Here is a 25,304-nt window from a genome sequence, read left to right as displayed (position 1 = left end):
GTGCGAAACTTCTCAGGCTGGTTCAGGGCATCATGCTGATGACCCATACCGAGTTTTGTGACGATACGCTGATGCGTTCATAAAATACAGCATTTTAGCACAAAATTCAAAATGGCCGATGGCCAAAATGGCTGATATGGTAATAATGGTTATCATTCGACTCGGCATGATACCCTGAATCTGACGTGACCACATTTATGATTTCTGGACAAACCATTCAGAAGTTATTAGCCAAAATAGCCATTTTTCGTATCTCCGGACCAGTAGGTGGCACTGCACTGAAACACAGCATGTTGGCTTAAGTCATGCTTGTGATGACATGTATGAAGTTTGGTCAAAATACGATAAATCATTTTGGAGATATAGCCTTAAGTGTGATTTTGCGAGCTTTCGGTCGAATTCATTTGTGCCCTATTCGAGAACGGATGGATCTATCGAAAAGCTTTTGATAACTTTTTGCAGTCATGGTCTGAAGATGATCTGGTCCAATTTTTGTGAAAATCGGAGTAACGCCCTAGGAGGAGTTCGAAAAAGTAGATTTTTCAGAAAATTCAAAATGGCGGGAAAATTTTCATGACGGAAAATGACGTCATATAGTGCAATCGATTCGCCTTGACCCAAGGAATCAGAGGAAAAAAGAATTTTGTTTCTAGCCCATACGGTTCAAAAGTTATTAGCATAAACAGAAGTGCAACTTTGGACAGCTGGTGGCGCTAGAGGGATTGAGTTAGAGACTCCAAATTGGCTATGGACACAGTTCAGACTGTCCTCTAACTGTGTGCCAAATTTCACAACTTTTTACCATACGGTTCTATGGGCTGCCATAGACTCCAAGAGCGGAAGAATAATAATAAATATAGCTGCAAGCAGCAATTACGGGGCCAAGCAAAAAAGGGACAACAAGCCAGCCAACATGGCTGGGAGCATTAGGCCAACTGCAACAGTGAGCAATTAAAGACCTATTACGATCATTTAAGGCAAAAGAGTTGGAAAATGATATATACAGTCAGTAATAAAGATTTACTGGTTTATCACTTTCGACCAATAGGTGGCGCTGTGACCAAATGAATGTGGTTTGGTCAGAGTGAGGTGACAATGACACTCACTAAGGATATGACTCCCGAAAAAATAAGTCAACCAGATCAAAAGTTATAAGCATATGAAAAAATACAGTAGGTGGCGCTGATTTGGACTCTTTCAGGGCCTTGTGCTGATGACCCATACAGAGTTTCGCAACAATACACTAATGCATTCACAAAATACAGCATTTTAAAACAAAATTTAAAATGTCCAATGGCCAAAATGGCCGACAAGGGAAAATTGGATATCGTTCGACTCGGCATGATGCCCCGAATTGAAAAAGACCAACTTTATCATTTTTTGACAAACCTGTCTGAAGCTATAAGCAAAAATAATGGCTATATTGGCTTTTTTGTATCTCCAGACCAGTAGGTGGCATTATGGCAAAACTCAGCATGTAGGCTCTGGTCTTGCTTGGGATGATATGTATGAGGTTTCGTCTGAATATGATAAAGCATTGCAGAGATACAGCCATGAGTCCAAATTGGGTGCTATGCGTTAAATTAATTTGCGTGTTATTTGAGAATAGTTTGATTTACTGAAAAGCTTTTGATAACTTTTTGCCAGAATGGACTGAAGATGATCTGATCTGATTTTCATGACAATCAAATGAAGCGTCTAGGACGAGTTCGAAAAAGTAGGTTTTTTCGCAAAATTCAACATGGCGGACAGACCATAAGTCGAAACCTAGCATGTTTGGTATCGTTGGATTCAGCAGGGATTCAGGAGTCTAAGATCATGACTATTTTGAAAATAAGTCGACCACACTCATAGTGATAAGCATTTGAATATTTGATTTTACCACTAGGTGGCGCTGGTGCGAAACTTCTCAGGCTCGTTCAGGGCATGGTACTGATGACCCATATCGAGTTTTGTGATGATATGCTAATGTGTTCGTAAAATACAGCATTTTTGCACAAAATTAAAAATGGCCGACGACCAAAATGGCTGATATGGTAATAATGGTTATCATTCGACTCGGCATGATGCCCCTAATCTAACAAGACCAAAGTTATGATTTTTGGACAAACCTATCTGAAGCTGCAAGCAAAAATAACCATTTTTTGTATATCCAAACCAGTAGGTGGCGCTGCACCAAAACTCAGCATGTAGGCTCTGGTCTTGCTTGGGATGATATGTATGAACTTTGGTCTGAATATGATAAAGCATTGCAGAGATACAGCCATGAGTCCAAATTGGGTGCTCTACGTTAAATTAATTTGCGTGTTATTTGAGAATGGTTTGATTTACCGAAAAGCTTTTGATAACTTTTTGCCAGAATGGACTGAAGATGATCTGGTTTGATTTTCATGACAATCAAATGAAGCGTCTAGGACGAGTTCGAAAAAGTAGGTTTTTCGCAAAATTCAACATGGCGGACAAACCATATTTCGAAACCTAACATGTTTGGTATCGTTGGACTCAGCAGTGATTCAGGAGTCTAAGGACATGACTCTTTTGAAAACAAGTCGACCACAGTCAAAGTGATAAGCATTTGAATATTTGATTTTACCACTAGGTGGCGCTGGTGCGAAACTTCTCAGGCTGGTTCAGGGCATCATGCTGATGACCCATACCGAGTTTTGTGACGATACGCTGATGCGTTCATAAAATACAGCATTTTAGCACAAAATTCAAAATGGCCGACGGCCATTTTTGTGAAAATCGGAGTAACGCCCTAGGAGGAGTTCGAAAAAGTAGGTTTTTCAGAAAAATCAAAATGGCGGAAAAATTTTCATGACGGAAAATGACGTCATATAGTGCAATCGATTCGCCTTGACCCAAGGAATCAGAGGAAAAAATAATTTTGTTTCTAGCCCATACGGTTCAAAAGTTATTAGCATAAACAGAAGTGCAACTTTGGACAGCTGGTGGCGCTAGAGGGATTGAGTTAGAGACTCCAAATTGGCTATGGACACAGTTCAGACTGTCCTCTAACTGTGTGCCAAATTTCACAACTTTTTACCATACGGTTCTATGGGCTGCCATAGACTCCAAGAGCGGAAGAATAATAATAATAAGAAAACTAACAATAACAATAGGTGCCTAAGCACCTTCGGTGCTTGGCCCCTAATAAGAAAACTAACAATAACAATAGGTGCCTAAGCACCTTCGGTGCTTGGCCCCTAATAATAAGAAAACTAACAATAACAATAGGTGCCTAAGCACCTTCGGTGCTTGGCCCCTAATAAGAAGAAGAATCAACTGTGGCGGAGGCGCAATAAATCAGACAAAGCTGAAGTGGCACATTTTATACACCAACAGCTTCAGACTTCACGGCAGCACGGCTATCGTTGGATGCACTGTTACAGACAGAGATACTGACCATCAGTTAATTGCGAGAAAAAAAGTCAGAATTCTGACTTTATATCACGCAATTGCGACTTTATATCTCAGAATTCTGACTTTTTATCACGCAATTGCGACTTTATATCTCAGAATTCTGACTTTATATCACGCAATTGCGACTTTATATCTCAGAATTCTGACTTTATATCACGCAGTTGCGACTTTATATCTCAGAATTCTGACTTTATCACGCAGTTGCGACTTTATATCTCAGAATTCTGACTTTATATCACGCAATTGCGACTTTATATCTCAGAATTCTGACTTTTTATCACGCAGTTGCGACTTTATATCTCAGAATTCTGTCTTTTTATCACGCAATTGCGACTTTATATCTCAGAATTCTGACTTTTTATCACACAGTTGCGACTTTATATCTCAGAATTCTGACTTTATATCACGCAATTGCGACTTTATATCTCAGAATTCTGACTTTATATCACGCAATTGCGACTTTATATCTCAGAATTCTGACTTTATATCACGCAATTGCGACTTTATATCTCAGAATTCTGACTTTTTATCACGCAGTTGCGACTTTATATCTCAGAATTCTGACTTTTTATCACGCAGTTGCGACTTTATATCTCAGAATTCTGACTTTTTATCACGCAGTTGCGACTTTATATCTCAGAATTCTGACTTTTTATCACGCAGTTGCGACTTTATATCTCAGAATTCTGACTTTTTATCACGCAGTTGCGACTTTATATCTCAGAATTCTGACTTTATATCACGCAATTGCGACTTTATATCTCAGAATTCTGACTTTTTATCACGCAGTTGCGACTTTATATCTCAGAATTCTGACTTTTTATCACGCAGTTGCGACTTTATATCTCAGAATTCTGACTTTTTATCACGCAGTTGCGACTTTATATCTCAGAATTCTGACTTTTTATCACGCAGTTGCGACTTTATATCTCAGAATTCTGACTTTATATCACGCAATTGCGACTTTATATCTCAGAATTCTGACTTTATATCACGCAGTTGCGACTTTATATCTCAGAATTCTGACTTTATATCACGCAATTGCGACTTTATATCTCAGAATTCTGACTTTTTATCACGCAGTTGCGACTTTATATCTCAGAATTCTGACTTTTTATCACGCAATTGCGACTTTATATCTCAGAATTCTGACTTTATATCACGCAATTGCGACTTTATATCTCAGAATTCTGACTTTTTATCACGCAATTGCGACTTTATATCTCAGAATTCTGACTTTTTATCACGCAGTTGCGACTTTATATCTCAGAATTCTGACTTTATATCACGCAATTGCGACTTTATATCTCAGAATTCTGACTTTTTATCACGCAGTTGCGACTTTATATCTCAGAATTCTGACTTTTTATCACGCAATTGCGACTTTATATCTCAGAATTCTGACTTTTTATCACGCAGTTGCGACTTTATATCTCAGAATTCTGACTTTATAACTTTTTATGAAGTTTTTTTTATAGAGGTTTTTTTTTTTTAGTGGCGGAAACGGGCTTCCATATTGAACTATGAGTAGTGTATATGAAGCAATTCAAGTGTAGAAATCTTTAGATGGCTGACGTGAGTGATCATACATACACAGCTTTGGATGCAGCGTACAGAACATCTACTGACATTTACAGGACAATCAGCAAAATCCCAGCGTTAAAGGTGGTAGAGAGGATTTTTTCGCCAACTGAGAATCCAAAGATTGTTACTGATTTTTGAAATGAGCGCATGCGTAAGAACAACCCCCCTCCTTCACAACATATTTCAAAGGAACGCCTCCCAAAACTCGCAAACACTCGTATTGGAACACGAGTGTTTACCACCGGCATTCGCTGTGCTGTGTTAGTGGATTCATTATGTTGGACTCACCGCAGGTAACTCATAATCTGCAGTTGTTACTCCTGTCTCCTGACAAAAACATTGCATGCGGCGCCTGTGGAGTGTGGAAAGTTACTGGAGAGCGCAGCCGCACACGTCTCTCACAAGGAACGTCACGGCAGTGATTGTCAAGCCAGAGGGCCAATCGTTTACGCGATCATTGGCTGATGTTTTTAAGGCCCTACCTCGTGCACAGATGATGTATATTAATATTATTCCTTTCAGTGCACCTAATAAATAGTCTTTTATCAGTTAGTAAAGACAGTTTCAAGTAATATTGCAAAAATGTATAAAACAAAACATCCTCTTTAGCACCTTTAAATTAACACTGCTCTGTGTTTATATGGGAACCACCAAGTAACACTGAAGCGATTGAACATTATTTTAGACACCATTACACCATCAATGCACCATTGAGCATTATTTAAGATAAGCAGAATCACTGAAGAAAAGAGAAACACAAGGACTTTGTTTGAAATTTGCCCCTATTCTCTCATTCACTATTCCCTAGATTTGACGGGGAATGCGGGGAGGGATGGCATCCCCCTTGTTGTAAAGCCACCTTACCATCCCCTTTACATTAACAGTGTAATGTATTATGTAAAACTTAATTTTTTCTGTGTGATAATTAAACTACTAAATAGTTTAAATAATTAAATGCCCCTGGACCCCACTAGACAGACCAAGTTTTTTTCCAGGAAGAACCTGTGCTGATAATGGTTAAACCCCTTAGTGCCCTCCAAAAACACCATTTTAGGTATATAATTGTGTGTGTGTGTGTGTGTGGATCCCGTAGATCCAGGGTTGAGGACCCCCGCATGAAAGCCACACTGGACCAGTGGTTTAGAAACAGGATGGATGGATGATTCAGCTGCAGACGCCATTTTCTGGCGAGATGTAGAAATTAACATAATTATCTAATTAACTCCAACACTGCTTCAGTGTTACTTTAAACACTTTACTGGTGGTATAAACACTAAGCGGTGTTAATTTAACTGGGGATTTTGTTGTGCACAGTCAGTAAATGTCTCAAACACTTTTTACAGTGAGATTCAACAGATCCACACATAAACACATGTTTGTTCATCGGTCTCTCACAGACTCTTCAGATGAAGATCATTCCAGCTCTGATGACGCCTCCTGTCCAGCTTCTGGTGACACGGCTTGAAACATTTGAAATTGAGCTTACAAGAGTTTGCAAAATGTATTTTTTGTATTGGTCTTGCAAATATATATTTTAGCCTGCTTGCCACATTTTATGTTTGTGCTGCATATGCAAATGCATTTTAGGAGAAAACTTCTAGGTCAATTAAAGTAGTTAAAGTAACGTTGCAGTGACGTAGTCAATACTTTCGTGTATGATTCATTGGAGTATTAAAATGTCATGTATGCATGTTAATTGCACAGCTAATCAGTACTTTCATGTTAAACTCAGTATAACTAACTGTATGGAAGTTTATTAATGCCAAAAGTGTTTGAAATAAAAGAAGCCTGTTGAATTGCACTAATCGAAAAAATGTGCATTGCATTAACCGTGTTTGCATTTTAATGCAATGTATTTTTAGGGCTTGCATTTTTGTGGGCTGAAATTCAACATGATCGTAAAAAAAAAAAAGGGAGGGGAGGGGCTCTAGAAAGGCATACCTAAAGTGGTTTACCATGTCTTTAAAGGTCCCGTTCTTCGTGATTCCATGTTTCAAACTTTAGTTAGTGTATAATGTTGTTATTAGAGTATAAATAAAATCTGTAAAATGTTAAAGCTCAAAGTTCAATGCCAAGCGAGATATTTTATTTAACAGAAGTCGCCTACATCGAACGGCCAGTTTGGACTACATCCCTCTACTTCCTTCTTTAATGACGTCACTAAAACAGTTTTTTGACTAACCTCCGCCCACAGGAATACACAAGAGTTGCGTTTGTAGAGTGTGTTTGTCGCCATGTCGTCGAAACGCTGTTATTTTCATCCCGCAGTCCAATCACCGGGTCTGATTCCGGCTCAAATTGATAGGGTAAAATTAAAGACATGTTTACAATAACACTGAGTGCGTGCATCTCCACGTTATGGTAAGAGGCGTGACCTTTCCGGGCAAGGAGCGCTAAGCTGCTGTCGAATCACAACACAGGAACCGTTGGCACAATCAGAACTCGTTACGTATTTCTGAAGGAGGGACTTCATTGAACAAGGAAGTCATCAGCCCGTTTTTATGACAGTGGAAACAGCGGTATACAGATAAGTAAATTATGTGGAAAATACTGTGTTTTTTTACACGCGAAACATGAACACATGTTATATTGCACACTATAAACACAATCAAAGCTTCAAAAAAACCACGAAAAACGGGACCTTTAATATGTTTCAGCACATTACAATCATTATATGGCTTGAGTTAAGACAGCATATTCCCAATGAATTAAACAGTTTCAATCATTACAGATTGAAAGCGTGAATGGTCTCTCTCCTCTCTCTTGTTTGTGTGCGTGCGTACGGGGGGGGTGCGATTTCGAATATAATAATAATTCCAGCGATTTTCGATATTTTTTTCTTGAATGCATCCTTATTAAAGTAATTAATTGTTATTCTGGTTTTATAAGTGTGACAATACCGAATGGAGAAAGATGTTAGTCACTGTTTAGATTTTATCCGACTACGCCACCCTGGTGGGAGGCCAGGGAAATAACTCCCAATACAAGACACACAGGTAAGTTTTACCAACTGAAGGCAAGGAATTAAGGGAGACGTGGGTAACCATACAAAATAGACTTTATTATAAAATCACATTAATTAAAACTCTCTCGCAAACACACCCACAATAACAGAAATATAATATCCAGGGCCAGGATTTGTGGGAACCAGGCAGGCCGGCTGCAACTCAAGAGGTCATCCAAAACCCACCTCAATCCACACCAAGCAAACACCACACACACACCATCCAAAGAGAAATTGTATCAGCACACAGCACACTGTGAAACACCGCAGAATGGAGCAGCTAGCCTCCCCAGTTCCACACACACACGACTTCACTGGCCCTGGAGAGAAAGAAAAAAAAAAAAAAAAAAAAAAGCATTAAAGAAAAACAACCAACAATTAAGACAAATAACAATTAAATGAAAAATAAGCCAAACACCAAAATAATAAAGTTACTGCAACAGTTCTAATGCTCAGGCCTCCAGAAAACACCACATAGGCCTACAAACGAATAGCCAACATCAGAATGGCACTGGTGCAAGGCATCAAAAATAAGTAAATAAACAACCCAATACATACAAACAAGAAATGTATAAAGAAAATACAATAATGAAATAAAAAGAAAAAAAGCCAAAATAAACAGAAAACGAAACAAACAAAATCAATCAAATTAAACAAGAAAAATTAAATCCAAAAGCTTAACTGATAGGCAGCCTTGCGGACGCGTATCCGAAGCCCGCTTTAACAGCCCCGGCGACGTGCAAGGCAGCAAAACAGTATACAGTCCAATGACACGATCGAAACCAAAATATATCCGTAAGCAAAACAGCAGCTGCGTCACGTGAAATCACTAGCCGAGAACTGAACTCAATGTTCCCCTTTCCCTTTAACCTAGGAGTATGACAATTAGTCAAAAAAAGAAATAATTAAACAGAACAAATATGAAAGACAAAAGCGGCATACTTACAATTGATGTTGAATACTGGACGCAACGCTGTATGGTTACTCACTACCGGTGCCGCAGCTCAGTCCAGCGATCAGCCTTCACACACATACGCACCTGCCCTTGCTGCTATTACTAAAAGCAACACGCTATAAATAATACAACTTAAATGGTCGCAAGTTAAGTATCAAAACATACCTGCAAGTGAACTCCGCCACAACTTGCCGCAATGCCAAATGCCACCAGCTCCGCTCTAAATTAAACTATAAATAGCGCATATTAGCCTCACAATATGCGCATCACTACACCACCAACAAAAACTCTACATACCTGAATGGAAAATGGAACGGAAACGGAAATGCCAGGGAGAGAGAGAGAGAAGCACCCCAAGTCAGAAAACATACCTACCCGTCAAAATAAGGGTCCTTAAATAGGGCAGCTATTATCACTCAATTGGTTTACCAACGACACTCCAACCAACCAATAAGATGACGTAACTCATCCTGCCACATTTTGCCCCATTTTTTTTTAAATCGACGTCCCGACGATGACCCAACGATACATACTCATAAACTAATTCTGTCCTACGTCCCACGGCCTAAACCAAACAGAGATTCCATTAGATATAGGGCCTGGTGCAGTGGCAGCTCTTGTGCCGCCTTCAATGGCCCGTGGTAAACGGTGCAAATTCGAGTGATAGCCCGCAGTAGTTCGCCCAGTTCTCCTCAAAGGGACACCAGCCCTACCAGACTGATCTTCCGGCAAACTAGGTGCTACACCAGATGCAAAATTGGGTACCTCATGGCCCCTGCCAACTGGAGTCTCCCCATCCGACCCCACCGGCCTACTCTGTGGGGTAGCAGCGCCCAGAGAAACCAGCACCTGAGGGACTGGTCCCTGACTTACCTGAGAGGTTGCTGGCACCAACATAAGCAAGTCAACATCTTCTGATGAGACTTCTGCTGGGGGCACCTCATCCTCCACAACAGGGGGAGGTATCAAGGCTAAACCTGGACCATCCCTCTGGATCTGGGCCTTCAAAGCAGAGCGATGAACGACTCTAATCTTTCCCAAATCATCCACTGGTGCAATGGTGTATACTGCCCCACCCTCCTTGGGTGCCTTTACGACCTGATACACCACCGGGCTCCACAGGTCCTGAATTTTATGGCGACCCCTTATGCCATACTCACGCAAGTAAACTAGTTGGCCCTCCCCCAGTGGTGCATCACGGACGTGGGAATCATAATTTACCTTACGCCGACCAGCAGCAGCTTCCAGTCGTCCCCGTGCTCCCTCAAACGCCACCTGAAGCCTTAGCTGATGTTCCCTTACCCACTCATGCACACTACCAACCCCAACATCCTGGACTCTACCCAAAAGAAAATCTACCGGGAGTCTTGGCTCTTGCCCAAACATTAAAAAATATGGGGTTTCGCCAGTCGTCTGATGAGGAGTGGTATTGTAGCAAAACAGCACTTGTGGGAGACATGAGGCCCAGTCCATTTTCCTGGACACAGGCAGGGTACGCAAAAGGTTGTGCAATGTCCTATTAAAGCGCTCGCACTGCCCATTCCCTGCCGGGTGATAAGGGGTAGTGCGAGACTTTTCCACCTTATACAGCACACACAATTGCTGTACTAAGGAGGACTCAAAATTACGGCCCTGGTCAGAATGGACTCGACTGGGGACACCGAACTTATAAAACCATTCTACCACCAAAACTTGGGCCACCGTTTCTGCCCGTTGATCTCGTGTAGGCACAGCCATGGTGTACTTGGTAAAGACATCCGTCATAACCAACACGTTCTCCAGCCCTGAACGAGTTGGTTCCAAAACAGTGAAGTCTATGGCCAATATTTCGTTTGGCCTAGAAGCTAAAAGATGGCCCATGAAACTGCTAGGATGGAGTTGAGTATCTTTGGCAGCCTGGCACCGTTCACACTCGCTGCACCACTGCGCCACATCCGCTGTCAGGCCCGGCCAGTAGCAGCGCTGCTGCACCAACTCAGTGGTACGTTCCACCCCTTGGTGCCCATGTTCTTGGTGTAGCAGTGTCAGCACTTTGTGATGTAATACTAATGGCAAAACAACCTGAAGTACCTCTTCTCCCCCATCAGAGCGGAATACACGGCGAAATAACACCCCATCCTGCTCACACAAACGGCTCCATTGCCGTAGCAAATTTACCACGGCCCTGGGCAACTGCCGACGTTCCTCTGGGCTAGGAGGTACCCCACGCCACCAAAACTGCAGTGCCTCACCTATAACCGGGTCCTCCCTCTGTAGAGACTGCATGTCCACAGTCAAGTTTGGAAACACCGTGACTGCTGCTTGAGAACCCACCCCCGTTGTTACACCAGCCTGCCTTACCATGGCTGGGAGCGCTATACCGGGCAGTAATTGTTCCAACTCACCCTGACTAGAGGGGCCCTGCCGGGAGAGAGCATCTGCATTTCGGTTGCTTCGTCCAGAGCGATACCTCAACTCAAAATCAAAGGCAGCCAATTGCGCAGCCCACCGCTGTTCTGCGGCCCCAAGTTTAGCAGTATTCAGGTGGCTGAGGGGGTTGTTATCAGTGAAGACGACACACCTCTGCCCCAAAAGATATTCTCTAAACTTCTCAGTCATGGCCCACTTGAGCGCAAGAAATTCCAACTTCATAGAGCTGTAGTTTGACATATTGCGCTCAGTGGGCCTAAGACTGCGGCTAGCATAAGCTATGGGCCGCACCTTTCCTCCCTGTTCCTGGGACAGAACTGCTCCCAATCCACCATGGCTAGCATCTACCTCCAGGATGAAAGGAAGAGAGAAGTCTGCATACGCCAATATAGGGGCAGAGGTGAGCCTACTCTTCAACTCCTCAAAACTCGCCTGACACTGCTCTGTCCACGCTGCCCCAAAACTAGACTCTGCTCGAGCCCTAGGCTTACGACCCGCAAACTCAGCTACCAGTCGGTGCAGAGGGGCTGCCAACTTGGCAAACCCCTCTACAAACCTCCTATAATAACTGGCAAACCCCAGGAATGAGCGGAGCTCTGCCACTCCCGTTGGCCGTCGCCACTGCCTCACTGCCTCTACCTTACTGGGGTCTGTCGACACCCCTTTGGCCGAAATTACATGTCCCAGATAACTTACCTCTTGCTGGAAAAACTTACATTTAGTTAACTTGGCCTTCAACCCCTCTCGCTCCAGCCGACTCAGAACCACCTCTAACCGTTCTAGATGTTGTGGCACAGAGGAGGAAAACACTACGATGTCGTCCAAATACAAAAGGAGGGACTGACACTGCTGGTCCCCAAACAACCTCTCCATCAACCTCTGGAAGGTGCTGGGGGCATTGCAGAGCCCAAAGGGCATTCGATTCCATTCAAAAAGACCAAAGGGTGTGCAGAAAGCGGTCTTGTGTTTATCCCCCTCTGTAACAGGAACCTGATTGTACCCACTGGCGAGGTCCATAGTGGAAAACCACTGGGCCCCCGTCAGTGAGTCCAAGGTTTCCTCTATACGCGGCAGGGGGAAAGCATCTTTTCGAGTTTTTGCGTTCAGCTGGCGGTAATCTACACACATACGCAACGTACCATCTTTCTTTTTAACCAACACGATGGGGGAGGCGTAAGGACTACAGCTCTCTCTAACAATGTCTGCCTCCAGCAACTGATTTATGTGTGTCTTTACCACATCGTACTCAGACGGAGGTATCCGTCGGTACCGTTGTCGAACTGGGACAGAGTCGGTCAAAGGGATGTCGTGAGAAAGGAGTTGAGTGCATCCCAAATCACCTTCATGTGCCGAAAACACTGTATGAAACTTTAACAACAGAGACCTTACCTGCTCCCGTTCAATCTCTGTCAACATTGACAAATCAAGACTCGCAATTTGTTCCTGCACTGGAGAAAGTACGGACGGAATCTGAAGGTTTATGGATGCAGAAACAGATTTAAACTCTGAGACACCACGGGGCAAACTCACGATAAACACACTATTCAAAGTGCCCAAAACAGCGTTCCGAAAGAGCATTACATCAGTCTTACCTACATTTATAACAGGAACATAAACAGTACCTCGAACCACTCGCATTAGTGCAGGTGATGCTAAAAGACCTGCAGGCAACCCAGTTTCTGGTGGTTCAAAAAGTACAGTTTCCCCAGCAAAGTGGCCAGAACAAGTAGCGGCCACAACTTTCATTGTGCCGCCAGGAACACGACACGCACTACGACCCCGCAATCGCACCTTGCCTACCCGGCTATCTGTAGGGACAGTACTTACCTGACGACAGTGTTGTAATGCTTGAAACACTGGCTTAGAGGCCGCTAGCACAGGAGGTACGTCAAAAAGGGCGGTACCGTGCTGGCCAAAAAGCTCCTGATAACACCGCCTCAACACATTCATCCCCAAAATGCCAGGGACTTGGGCACCGGTGCCACCAGGAGGATCCCTAACAACCAGCACGCCACATCCTGGAATTATCTGACCGCAAAGCTCAACGTCCAATTCAATATATCCCACGTACGGTATCAATGACCCGTTGGCTGCACGGAGCTGCAACCACTGACATGCCTGGAGACGATCCTGGCCCCATGGTGCAAACTGCCTCAAAAAACAACTTTCTGTAATGGTAGACACCATGGAGCCAGTATCTATCAAACAGGGCACCTGTATCCCTCCCATACAAACCATGAGGTGCGGACAGGATGCCATTAAGTGAGGCAAGGAACCTACCGTCGAGTCATGGTGTTTCCCTACCGAACTGTGACTCTGCAGTTCGGCGGGACCTAGTTTTCCGTCGGCTGGGAAAAAGGCTGTTGAGCCCTCACTGTAGAAGGTAACTCACGCCGAGCCAGAGAGGAAGGAGGAATAACGCGTTCTCCATCGCATTCGCGAGCAAAATGGCCCGGTTTTTGACACCGTCGACAAATTAAAACCTCGGTACGCGAGGGCCGACGAACACTATGAGGAAACCGCATGCCAGCAACACTCTGAGTCAGTTGATCCAACTGTTGCTGCTGTAATTTTAACATCTCCCGCAACTCTTTCAACTCCGACTGAGAATGCCCTTGCACCCCATACTGGATGCCATAAGCCATTGGAACTGACTGACTCCTCCCCCTCGCGCCCCCTGGCATTCCCTCCCGCTCCCACCTAATTGCTTCCCCTCGTATTTCTAAAAGGGTAGAGACGGGCTGACGGCGAACCAATTGCTTTAGTTCCCGGCGGAGGGCACTATCAGCAACGTACTCGACAAACTGATCGCGCAATACAATTTCAGCATTAGGAATAGCATTAGGTGATTGCTGTTTAACCCTCTCCAGGAGAGTCATCAAGGCCAGGGAAAATTCCAACAGAGATTCCCCATCTTGCTGCCTCCTGGAGAAAAAGGCTTCCTGGAGTGCTACATACGATTGAGAGCAACCATACAACTCACGTAAAATCGCAATAATTTTATCTGGATCACCCTGTTCCCCACTAGGACGGTGTCTAATTTCTTCGCGCGCTTCACCTTCCAAATGGTCAAAAAGAAAAAATGCTTTATCGACTTTGGACAAATAACGTGCCCGCATACATGCCTCAGCCTCCTCCACCCACTCATCAATACTTATGCCAGATTTGCCACTAAATTTTGGACAACGTCTGTCCCTAGGTACAAAAACAAACCGGTCTGGCACAACAGTATCAATCTCAGCTGGCTGGGGAGGGTCAGGCATTGCTGCAGAGGCGACAGCAGGAGAAATACTAGGACCAGGTAACTCACCTGGCACCTGCTCACGACGCAACCGATCATTGTCGGCCCTCAACTGTGCCACTAATTCTCGCAACTCCTGCATCTCTTCCTCCATACTTGTCATAACTACTCACCCCAGAAATAGAAAAGGGCCACTAATAGAGAAATACAACTTGTCCAAAGGGTCAAACACGCACACTGCTGTTTTGCTCTGTGGAGAAAAAAAACAAAATCACAACCAATATCAAAACACAATTTTACCCACGTCTCACAAAACAAAACAAAAACAAAAAAAAAAAAATCCTTGCCTTACCGGTAAACCCTGCCGACTACGCCAAAATGTGACAATACCGAATGGAGAAAGATGTTAGTCACTGTTTAGATTTTATCCGACTACGCCACCCTGGTGGGAGGCCAGGGAAATAACTCCCAATACAAGACACACAGGTAAGTTTTACCAACTGAAGGCAAGGAATTAAGGGAGACGTGGGTAACCATACAAAATAGACTTTATTATAAAATCACATTAATTAAAACTCTCTCGCAAACACACCCACAATAACAGAAATATAATATCCAGGGCCAGGATTTGTGGGAACCAGGCAGGCCGGCTGCAACTCAAGAGGTCATCCAAAACCCACCTCAATCCACACCAAGCAAACACCACACACACACCATCCAAAGAGAAATTGTATCAGCACACAGCACACTGTGAAACACCGCAGAATGGAGCAGCTAGCCTCCCCAGTTCCACACACACACGACTTCACTGGCCCTGGAGAGAAAGAAAAAAAAAAAAAAAAAAAAAAAGCATTAAAGAAAAACAACCAACAATTAAGACAAATAACAATTAAATGAAAAATAAGCCAAACACCAAAATAATAAAGTTACTGCAACAGTTCTAATGCTCAGGCCTCCAGAAAACACCACATAGGCCTACAAACGAATAGCCAACATCAGAATGGCACTGGTGCAAGGCATCAAAAATAAGTAAATAAACAACCCAATACATACAAACAAGAAATGTATAAAGAAAATACAATAATGAAATAAAAAGAAAAAAAAGCCAAAATAAACAGAAAACGAAACAAACAAAATCAATCAAATTAAACAAGAAAAATTAAATCCAAAAGCTTAACTGATAGGCAGCCTTGCGGACGCGTATCCGAAGCCCGCTTTAACAGCCCCGGCGACGTGCAAGGCAGCAAAACAGTATACAGTCCAATGACACGATCGAAACCAAAATATATCCGTAAGCAAAACAGCAGCTGCGTCACGTGAAATCACTAGCCGAGAACTGAACTCAATGTTCCCCTTTCCCTTTAACCTAGGAGTATGACAATTAGTCAAAAAAAGAAATAATTAAACAGAACAAATATGAAAGACAAAAGCGGCATACTTACAATTGATGTTGAATACTGGACGCAACGCTGTATGGTTACTCACTACCGGTGCCGCAGCTCAGTCCAGCGATCAGCCTTCACACACATACGCACCTGCCCTTGCTGCTATTACTAAAAGCAACACGCTATAAATAATACAACTTAAATGGTCGCAAGTTAAGTATCAAAACATACCTGCAAGTGAACTCCGCCACAACTTGCCGCAATGCCAAATGCCACCAGCTCCGCTCTAAATTAAACTATAAATAGCGCATATTAGCCTCACAATATGCGCATCACTACACCACCAACAAAAACTCTACATACCTGAATGGAAAATGGAACGGAAACGGAAATGCCAGGGAGAGAGAGAGAGAAGCACCCCAAGTCAGAAAACATACCTACCCGTCAAAATAAGGGTCCTTAAATAGGGCAGCTATTATCACTCAATTGGTTTACCAACGACACTCCAACCAACCAATAAGATGACGTAACTCATCCTGCCACACAATTTTTTTGTTGTTGTTTTTTCCTTCTTTTTTTCTCTTGATGTTTTCTGCATCTCTTTGAAATTGAACGATTTTGGAGTTCTGAGTTGACTTTCTGAACGAGTTCAACAGAACTCAATTTATAGTGGCAACATTACAGTTCTTCGAAGGTAGGATCACACATATTCTGTGAACAAGAACTTTTTTTCCTTTTTTTCCATTTTTTTTCATCTTGGAGTTGCGTATCTGTGTTCTTTAACTGAACACTGAAACAGGACACTGAACTGAGCTAAGTCCTGTTTAATTTGCTTGAATAATTTCCAGCAAAGACAATTCATTGAAAAGGACTCTGATTCGGTGTCATCTGACATTTTTCTTGAACATTGTCCCATTTGCTGTTATTTTTGTTTTCATTTCTCTTTATTTGAAATTTTTTCTGAAAAGAAAACGCAAAGGATATTGAATTGGTTACCATTTTATATGGGAGAAAAAGAAAGGGTGTCAGGGTATCCGTGGGGTCTTGAAAAGTATTAAAAGGTGATAAATCAATTTTGGGAAAATTAAGACCCTTAAAAAGTATTAAAAAGTCTTATCACGGCTTTATAAAGTCTTAAATTTTTGAATTTAGTCATTTTTATTAAAAAAACGAACAGGTACATAAACTAGGCTATTGTGGGTGCGTTCGTAAATTGCCTCTGAGAGAGCACCAGAGCGGGCAGGCGGGCGGAAGTTCAAAACCACAAAGTACGCTCTGGCGTTCCCAGTGAGTATTACAACGCACCGAAATGTTTTAGGTTGGTGAACGCATTAACAGAATGGGGAAGTGCAAATTTGCAGCGTCCTGGCTGGAAATGCCGGACTTTAAAGAGTGGCTGCAGCCAGTCGAGGGGAATGTCAAGGAGGCATATTGTACATTATGCAAGAAAAAAATAAGTATTGTGTCAATGGGCATTAACGCTGTTAAAGTCCCACATGTGTTGTGCTAGCCACAAAAGCCGCTGCTAGCCGCAAGAGAGCGGCAGCTCTCCATCGCTAGCTTCTGTGGTAATCGCGTTGCACCACCACAACCTAGTGCCAACGGCAGTCGCACCTGAAGCTACAGCTACGACCCGGGCTATCTCTGCTTCCTCATCTTCTGCAGCCGACATCAGAGTGGCTCTGGGCGGCACAGCAACACTGCGTGCTGAGGTGTTGTGGTGTCTCCACACAGCGGAGAAACACCATTCACTGAACTCAAACGAAAACGTGGCTGAAGTTTTCAAGGCTATGTTTTCCAGATTCGGATATAGCAAAATCGTTTACTTGTGGCAAGGACAAAACCAGATACATAATACGATTCGGGTGAGCACCACACTTCAAGCAGGAGCTCATCAACACCATCAACAAGGCTGGCCAGTTTGTTTTAATGTTTGACGAGTCGCTCAACCAGTCAACAAAAACGAAACAGCTTGATGTCCACATTCGATTCTGGGAAGATGACCATGTCCAATCTAGGTACCTCCTGCTTAGTACTATATATTATATATACTCTATATACTATATTTTTATTTATTTCATTTTCAAACTGTTATGTGTTTTGAGGAGTGTCATATTAATAAAGATATGTTCTGGCTAGGTACCTTGGCTCTCAATTCTTGGGACACGGAAAAGCTGTCGACCTGTTGCATCATCAAAGTAAGTTAACTTACTAGCATTTCAACTTTAATTTTTGATACTTAGGCCTATGGACAATCGTGTGGCTAAAGTGTAGATTAATAGATGAGACTGGGATGTGGCAAGTGACTAAAAACAGGTTGATGGGGTTGGGGAGAAGGAGCCATGGATGATAAAGAGGTTGGTTGTCTGTCAGAAAGTATAAACATGTATAAATGTGACACACACAGTGGTGTGATAAAGGTTACTGTTGTGTAGATCTGAGATTTGTGTGTGTTTGCGTGCTTGCATGGACGTGTGTGTGTGTGTGTATGTGTGTGTGTGTGTGTGTGTGTGTGTACATGCGCTTGCGTACATGTATTTGATTATGCGAGTGTGTGGTTGCTGTGGGTTATTTGACTAGCAAATTGTCTGAAGTTGGTTCAGAGTGAAGAGTGAAGTTGGTTGACCAGACTAGCAGTTCAGTTTAGCTTGAATGGCTTGGAAGTAATTGGAGCACATTACCTGGATGTACAGTGAAGAACATTCACTCATGTTTGTTAGTACCACTTGTTTGTTTCACTTACAAAAACATGTTGGTGTGCTAATATTGTATTTTTTGCTCCAGGAATTTGCACACCCAAAACATTGTTTCTTATAACCATTTTACATATAATATGAGTGAAAATCAGGCTAATACCTTACTGAATGCCAGTGTATTAAAAAAAAAAAACATAAAAGGAATATTGCCATTAATATACTTGTGTTTATTCTCAGGAATGTGTTGCAAAACTGAACACAAGGCAGCTTCTCTCCATCAGTATGGATGGCCCAAATGTCAACTTGAAGCTTGCAGACCTCCTCCAGACTGAGCATGCTGAGCTGTATGGTGCTCATCTGGTTAATGTTGGAAGCTGTGGGCTTCACACCCTCCACAATGCACTGAAGGCAGGCTTTACCATGTGGCAGATGGACAAGCTCCTTCGAGCACTCTACTACCTCTTTCATAATGTTCCAGCTAGGAGGGAAGATTTTACTGCCTTGACTGGGTCCTACACCTTTCCGCTACCATTCTGTGGCCACAGGTGGGTTGAGAGTTGTTTGCCATACACATTGCAAAAGGATTTGGCCCAAAATGTCTGTGCTTTTATTTTGCAACAATAAAGTGAAATGAAATTGGAGTGAGCAGACATTGTTCATTTTTGCATAGGTGGATTGAAAATGTCCCCGTGGCAGAGAGGGCAGTTCAAGTGTGGCCAATGGTCATGATGTACGTAGATGCCGTTAAGCAGAAGAAGCTTCCAAACCCCAGTACTGCCTCTTACGACACCATTGAGGCAGCACAAGCGGATCCCCTCATGATTGCCAAGCTCCAGTTCTTCCTGGCAATATCCAGGACCTTTAGCCTCTTCCTGACCAACTATCAAACTGATGAGCCAGTTCTGCCCTTCTTTGCCAAAGATTTAAGTGAGCTGCTGAAGGTAATCATTACAATACGGCCTAATTCAACTATCTACCTGTGGATGTGTGGTGGTCCACAACTCTGTAAAATCAATGCAATGTGTGCAGTTTTACATAGATTGTTACATAGAACTCACTTGAGATAAAACCTGGATGCCAACAAACACATACACACACACCAATTACTTCCTTTCATTTTATTTGTTCCTCTTGTTCACAATAATACAATATAAAATTAATACATAAATTCATAACACACATTTTAAACCAACATTTTTCATGATTAGAAAGAAGCAGTAAGAAGAATGATCTGTTTAATGGTAGGCTAGTAGGATGGTTCTGTCACTGATTACTTATATCCTTTTAAGAGTCTCCTGCGGCGGTTTGTAAAGCAAGAGTTCCTGCAAGATGCCACTTCCCTGAGGCTGACCAAAATTTGACGTTGCTGATGAAGTGAATAGGGTATCCTACAAGAATGTTGACATAGGACTGGGTGCTGAATCTGCCATCAAGGTAATTTTGATGGGATGGATTTTTGTTCTCTGTACAATGCAACTAGTAAAATTTTTAAATTTTATTCTGCTGTTTATATTATTATTATTATTATTATTATTATTATTATTATTGCCGGCATGGAGAAACTTATTTTTAGACGATTAAGTTTACCTTCTTCATCATTTACATTGCTATAGTCTATGTTGCTTATTTGTCAGGCACTTCAGAGCAAGCCAGGAAGCAGGGGAGGTGAGCTTTTAGTTCTAACCTTCAGGAAAGAGTGCATGCAGGGCCTGGTTAAGATTGTTCAGAAAGTGCAGGTGAAAAGTCCCCTGAAAATTCCAGTGGTCAGGGCCATTGGATGTCTGGACCCCAGAAGCATGCACAGCGATGCAGAAGGATCCCTCACAAAGATTAAGACTGTAGTACAAACAATGCTGCAGGACAAGAAGTTGGCAGGAGGCATCTCTGCTGGTAGGAAAAACTTAGGGAGAGAAGAAGTTACTGTTGTGTTAGTGTGAAAGTGTCTAAGATTTTTTTCAACACAGAAGATATCTACAGTACACTGCTTACCTTTTTATGTGTACAGACGCTGTGCTGTGTATTTGTCCAATGAAAGATTAATAAAATGACTTGAATTATATTTTACCTTATTTTTATTTTTATTTTTTCTTATTCCAGGTGATGTAATCATACAACAGTTCCAGAGCTTTCTCTCTCTTGAGGCGAGAGATGAGAGATTCTCCTCCTTCCAGCCACTGAAGGAGCAACTTGATGTCTTCCTGCATTCAGCCCTCAGCAAGTCTTATCCAGGGGTGAGTTTCCCGAAAGCATCGTTGGTGAACCATGGTCGTAAGTCCCATTGAACTCTATTGGTAACGACGGAACTTGCGACCATAGTTCGCTTTGGGAAACGCACCCCAGAGCTATATAAGTTTTCTCAGAGCCTTCTACTTCTGTCCCACGGACAAGCCACGGTTTAGAAAGAGGGTTTTCCATCAACAAGGAGGTTGAAACATGCAACATCCTTGAAAAGTCGATGGAAGCTTTGAGGCTGATATGTGACAAGATCAGTGTCTGTGGGGGTGTTTTGAAGGTACCTCTCACAAAGGAGCTCATGGCTTCAGTAGCCTGTGCAAGGTCAAGGTACAGGAGTTACCTGGAAGATGAACGGAAGAAGAAACAGAGTTCCACACAGGACCTCAAAAGAAAAGCAGTGCAAGAGGAGATAGAAGACCTGAAACGGAAACGAACGGTTCTGACAGAGGTGTGCGACTCCCTCCAAACAGATGCTGATAATCTGGGACATTAATGGCACAACTGATCACGAAGTCCAACATCCTCAGAAAACGTAGTAAAGAAAAACGGAACGAATTGGCCCAAACTGAGAAGCTGCTGGGAACAAAATCAGAAGAACTGAGGCACATGTCAGGCATGAATTGTTGTTGAGGGTGGAGCAAAGTTTTGTTTTGTTTTTTAATAAACTTTGCTTTGATTTACTATCCCAGCCTATTTGATTTTTTGTATCAGAGTGGTCTATAGTCTTTATCACAAACTAAAACTGTTAAGTTAAAAGTATCACTGATGTAAATGGTTACAGCTTGAAGTGGCGGTGAGGTATTAAAAAATATTGAGAAGGTCTTGGAAAAAAGTCTTGAAAAGGTATTAAAATTAACTTCAAGATTCCTGCATATACCCTGTACATAGCTATAAACCAAACCGATTTAGAAATTAAACTGAGTAAATTAAGAATACTAAAGCTTATCAAACATCTTTTTATTAAAGCATATAATTTGACATACAATTCACTTGTACATTCTGAAAGCCTTTTTTATAACTAATTAAAAAAAAAAAAATAAAAAAAAATAAAATAATAAGACATAAGAAGGAAAAAAAATAAAAAAATAAATAGTAATAATAAGAATAAGAATACTAAAGCTAATTAAAGAATAACAGACTAATTAAATAACTAAATAACTACTATAATATTTATTTATTATTTATTTATTTAATATGGACATAGCAATAACATTGGACAAACCAGATGCATTGTTTAAAGTGTTATACAACATGTGCTAATTTTCAACACCTGTCCATAGGGACTTTTATAACAGAAAAAAAACAAAACACATTATTAAACAAAACACGGCACAATTTACACATGGGAACAACTTTGGCCCGATTTAAGCCACTTTTTGAGCTCTCTGGTGAAGATGTTAATATTGTTCTGTAATTTGAATCCTGTGGGGAGAGAGTTCCATAGTGTAGCCCCTCTGAAGGAGAAGCTAGACTGTCCAAAAGATGTTCTAAACTTCGGGAGCACACAATCCCCACTAACTGAGGCTCTGGTGGAAGGTCTAAAAGAGCCCCGACGCCTCTCCATGAGGCCAGAGAACAGTGGTGACACACAGTTGTTCAAACATTTAAAAGTCAATTTCAAAATACTAAAATTTACAAAATTTTCAAAAGTGAAAAGCTTATGCTTTTGTATGATATCACAATGATGCCATCTCATTGTTTTTTTGTCAAATATCTTAATTGCCTGTTTATATAAAGAAATAACTGGTTTCAATGTGGACACTGATGTTTGTGACCATGCTGTTATACAGTATGACAAATGTGAAAAAACCATTGCATGCATAAACAATACAGCCGTGTGATGTGACAACTCTCCTCTAATAAAACGAAAACAGTTCAGATTTGATTTAACTTTCCTGCAAACATGATTTACTTGACTTTGAAACTTCAGGTGTTTATCCAAGATTATGCCCAAGTATTTCGTTTCATGAACCTCATGAATGGGTTCATGGTCTAAATGAACCTCAAAGATGCTGTCAGGGGACCTCTGGTTGACAGAAAAACACATTGAGAAAGTTTTCTAAGTTAAATGGGACAGCTGAAGCCATCTTGAGACGTTATGTAAAGCCTGTGTTAACTGCTGCCCAGCCAGTGCAGTTGTTTTGCTGACACATAGATAACTGTGTCATCAGCATAAAGCTGGCAATTTACACCCTGACAGCAATCTGGGAGATCATTTATATACAGTGAAAACAATAATGGTCCTAGAACTGACCCTTGAGGCACTCCCAAGTCATTAGGACTTAGGTTGGATTTAACAGTTCCTACTTTCACACATTGTTCTCTACCCTCCAGGTAGGACTTAAACCATAACAGAGCTTCAGCTGAAAATTGAAATTGCTGTAATTTCTGCAATAAGATACAATGGTCCACTGTGTCGAAAGCCTTCTTCAGATCTAAAAACACAGCGCCTACGACATTCCCTTTATCCAGTGAACCTTTGATCTGTTCCAACAAGAAACAGTTGGCGGTTTCTGTGCTGTGCTTTTGTCTGAACCCAAACTGCTGGGGGTGCAACAATTGGTTATTTTCAAGATGTTCTATTAATTGCTCCGCCACAATTTTTTCCAACACTTTGGAAACGACAGGGAGAATGGAAATAGGCCTGTAATTGCAGGCTTGGTCTTTGTCGCCTGACTAAATTGGAGTGATTACAGCAATCTTCCAGCTCTGTGGGAAAGTATTTGTTTGTATTGACAAGTTTACAAGGTAAGTAATGGGGTCGAGTAAACTGCTTAGATGTTTTTTTAATTAGATCTACATTAAGATTATGTATGTCTCTTGATGTAGAATTTTTCATATTGACAATAATTTTCCTTACTTTGTCGTGCGAAACTTCTCTGATTTTTAAAAGATCTGTACTGCTAAGCTGAACTTTGTTTTCAAAAGGTAATTTGCCCTTGAAAGGTTTAGCTAGATCGTAAACTGATTCAACAAAAAATTTGTTGAACTCGTTAGCAATTAACTGGTTGTCATTAACATAATTATTATCAATTTTAAGGCAATCTGTCATTTGATGGTTTATCCTATTAGAACTTGTCAATTTGTTTATATGTTGCCATAGATTGGAGCTGCTTCCATTTGCTTCTTCTATCATTTTTATAAAATATTTTGTTTTTGCTTTGCGCAGCTCACTTGTGACTTTGTTCCTAAGACCAGTGAAAATTAGATGGTCAGTATTATTCCTAGATTTTAAGAACTTTTTAAGTGAAAGGTCACGATTTTTAGCCATTAGCCAAATGTCTTTGTTGAACCATGGAAGAGAATACTTTCTTGGTTTTCTTATCCAGGTTTTTGTATACTTATTTATTACATCATTTAGTTTAGTGACAAATTTGGATGCACTCAAATTTAAATCAGTCTCAGCAGTAATACTATTCCAATTAATTTGGTTTAATTCATTTTCAAAGGAGTTTATTTTTGCTTTAGGAATTCCTATTGTTTTCATTTTGTTCTCTGCTTTATTATGATTAATGAAACGCTTTTTAGTTGACTTTCTGACAATTAATGTCATGTTATGATCGGTAAGCCCTGTGATCAGGTTATAAGTTTTAGTTATTCTTTCTGGTCTATTTACAAAAATCAAATCAATCAATGTTTCGCTATGTCTGGTAATTCTAGTAGGTTTGTAAATTATTTGCTTATATTTGAACTTATCCATCAAAGATTTCAACTTTATTCTGCTGTTGTTTTTCTCCTGCCAGTTTATATTGAAATCACCCATAATTATACATTCAGTGCAATTGTCAATATTCAATAGAAGACTCTTAAAATCATCATCGAAATTTGCTCCATGTGAAGGTGAATTGTAAATGACGATTAATTTGAATTTCATTGTTGGAAACAAAATTACATTTAGCCCCAAGCATTCCAGTTTCATATCAATGTTAACTTTCTCACACTTAAATGTTTCTTTAATGTATAATAGCACACCCCCACCCCTTCCTTGGACCCTATCTCTCCTGTAACACTTAAAACCAGGTATGTTGATTAGGTCTGTAGGAGTGGATGGATTTAGCCAACTTTCAGTCACACACAAGTAATCCAGGTTAGAGTCAGTTAACAGTCTATTAATTTGATCTATTTTTGGTAAAATACTCCTTATATTAATATGTCCTCCCAAAATCCCCTTTGGTTTTGTTTGGGGATTCCAAATAATCTGGGCATGATTTACAGTTTGGAAGATCTTCATCTCTTTCTGCTTGAGCGCTGCCCGATTTGGATTTTTGGACCTTATGAGTTGCCGTCGTTGTTTCCATTCGGCATCTATTGTAATGCGTGCGCCGTGTAGATCAAAACTCACCGCACTGTCCGAATCCTGGCCACAGACACC

At 41.4% G+C, this 25,304-nt stretch overlaps 1 protein-coding gene and 1 long non-coding RNA gene across 2 annotated transcripts in view; both read left to right on the top strand.

Moving 5' to 3' along the window:
* Nucleotides 1-6,974, top strand: part of LOC125244986 (B-cell receptor CD22-like) — a 43,583-nt gene extending 36,609 nt beyond the window's left edge. Inside the window, exon 12 of the mRNA XM_048155394.1 lies at nt 6,405-6,974. Within this exon, the coding sequence (XP_048011351.1) occupies nt 6,405-6,417 (13 nt within the window). The 3' untranslated portion in view covers nt 6,418-6,974. The remainder of the gene's footprint in view (nt 1-6,404) is intronic.
* A 13,077-nt stretch (nt 6,975-20,051) lies between these two features.
* On the top strand, nt 20,052-21,528 carry LOC125245037. Its single transcript, XR_007179428.1, has 3 exons — nt 20,052-20,131; nt 20,795-20,928; nt 21,040-21,528. It is a non-coding gene; the product is annotated as an uncharacterized LOC125245037 (long non-coding RNA).
* Nucleotides 21,529-25,304: the final 3,776 nt, after the last annotated feature.

Source organism: Megalobrama amblycephala, linkage group LG14, assembly GCF_018812025.1.
Source record: "Megalobrama amblycephala isolate DHTTF-2021 linkage group LG14, ASM1881202v1, whole genome shotgun sequence".
NCBI classification, from domain to species: Eukaryota; Metazoa; Chordata; class Actinopteri; order Cypriniformes; family Xenocyprididae; genus Megalobrama; species Megalobrama amblycephala.
The sequence above is the reverse complement of the archived record's forward strand: the minus strand, read 5'-3'. Positions and strand labels throughout refer to the sequence as shown.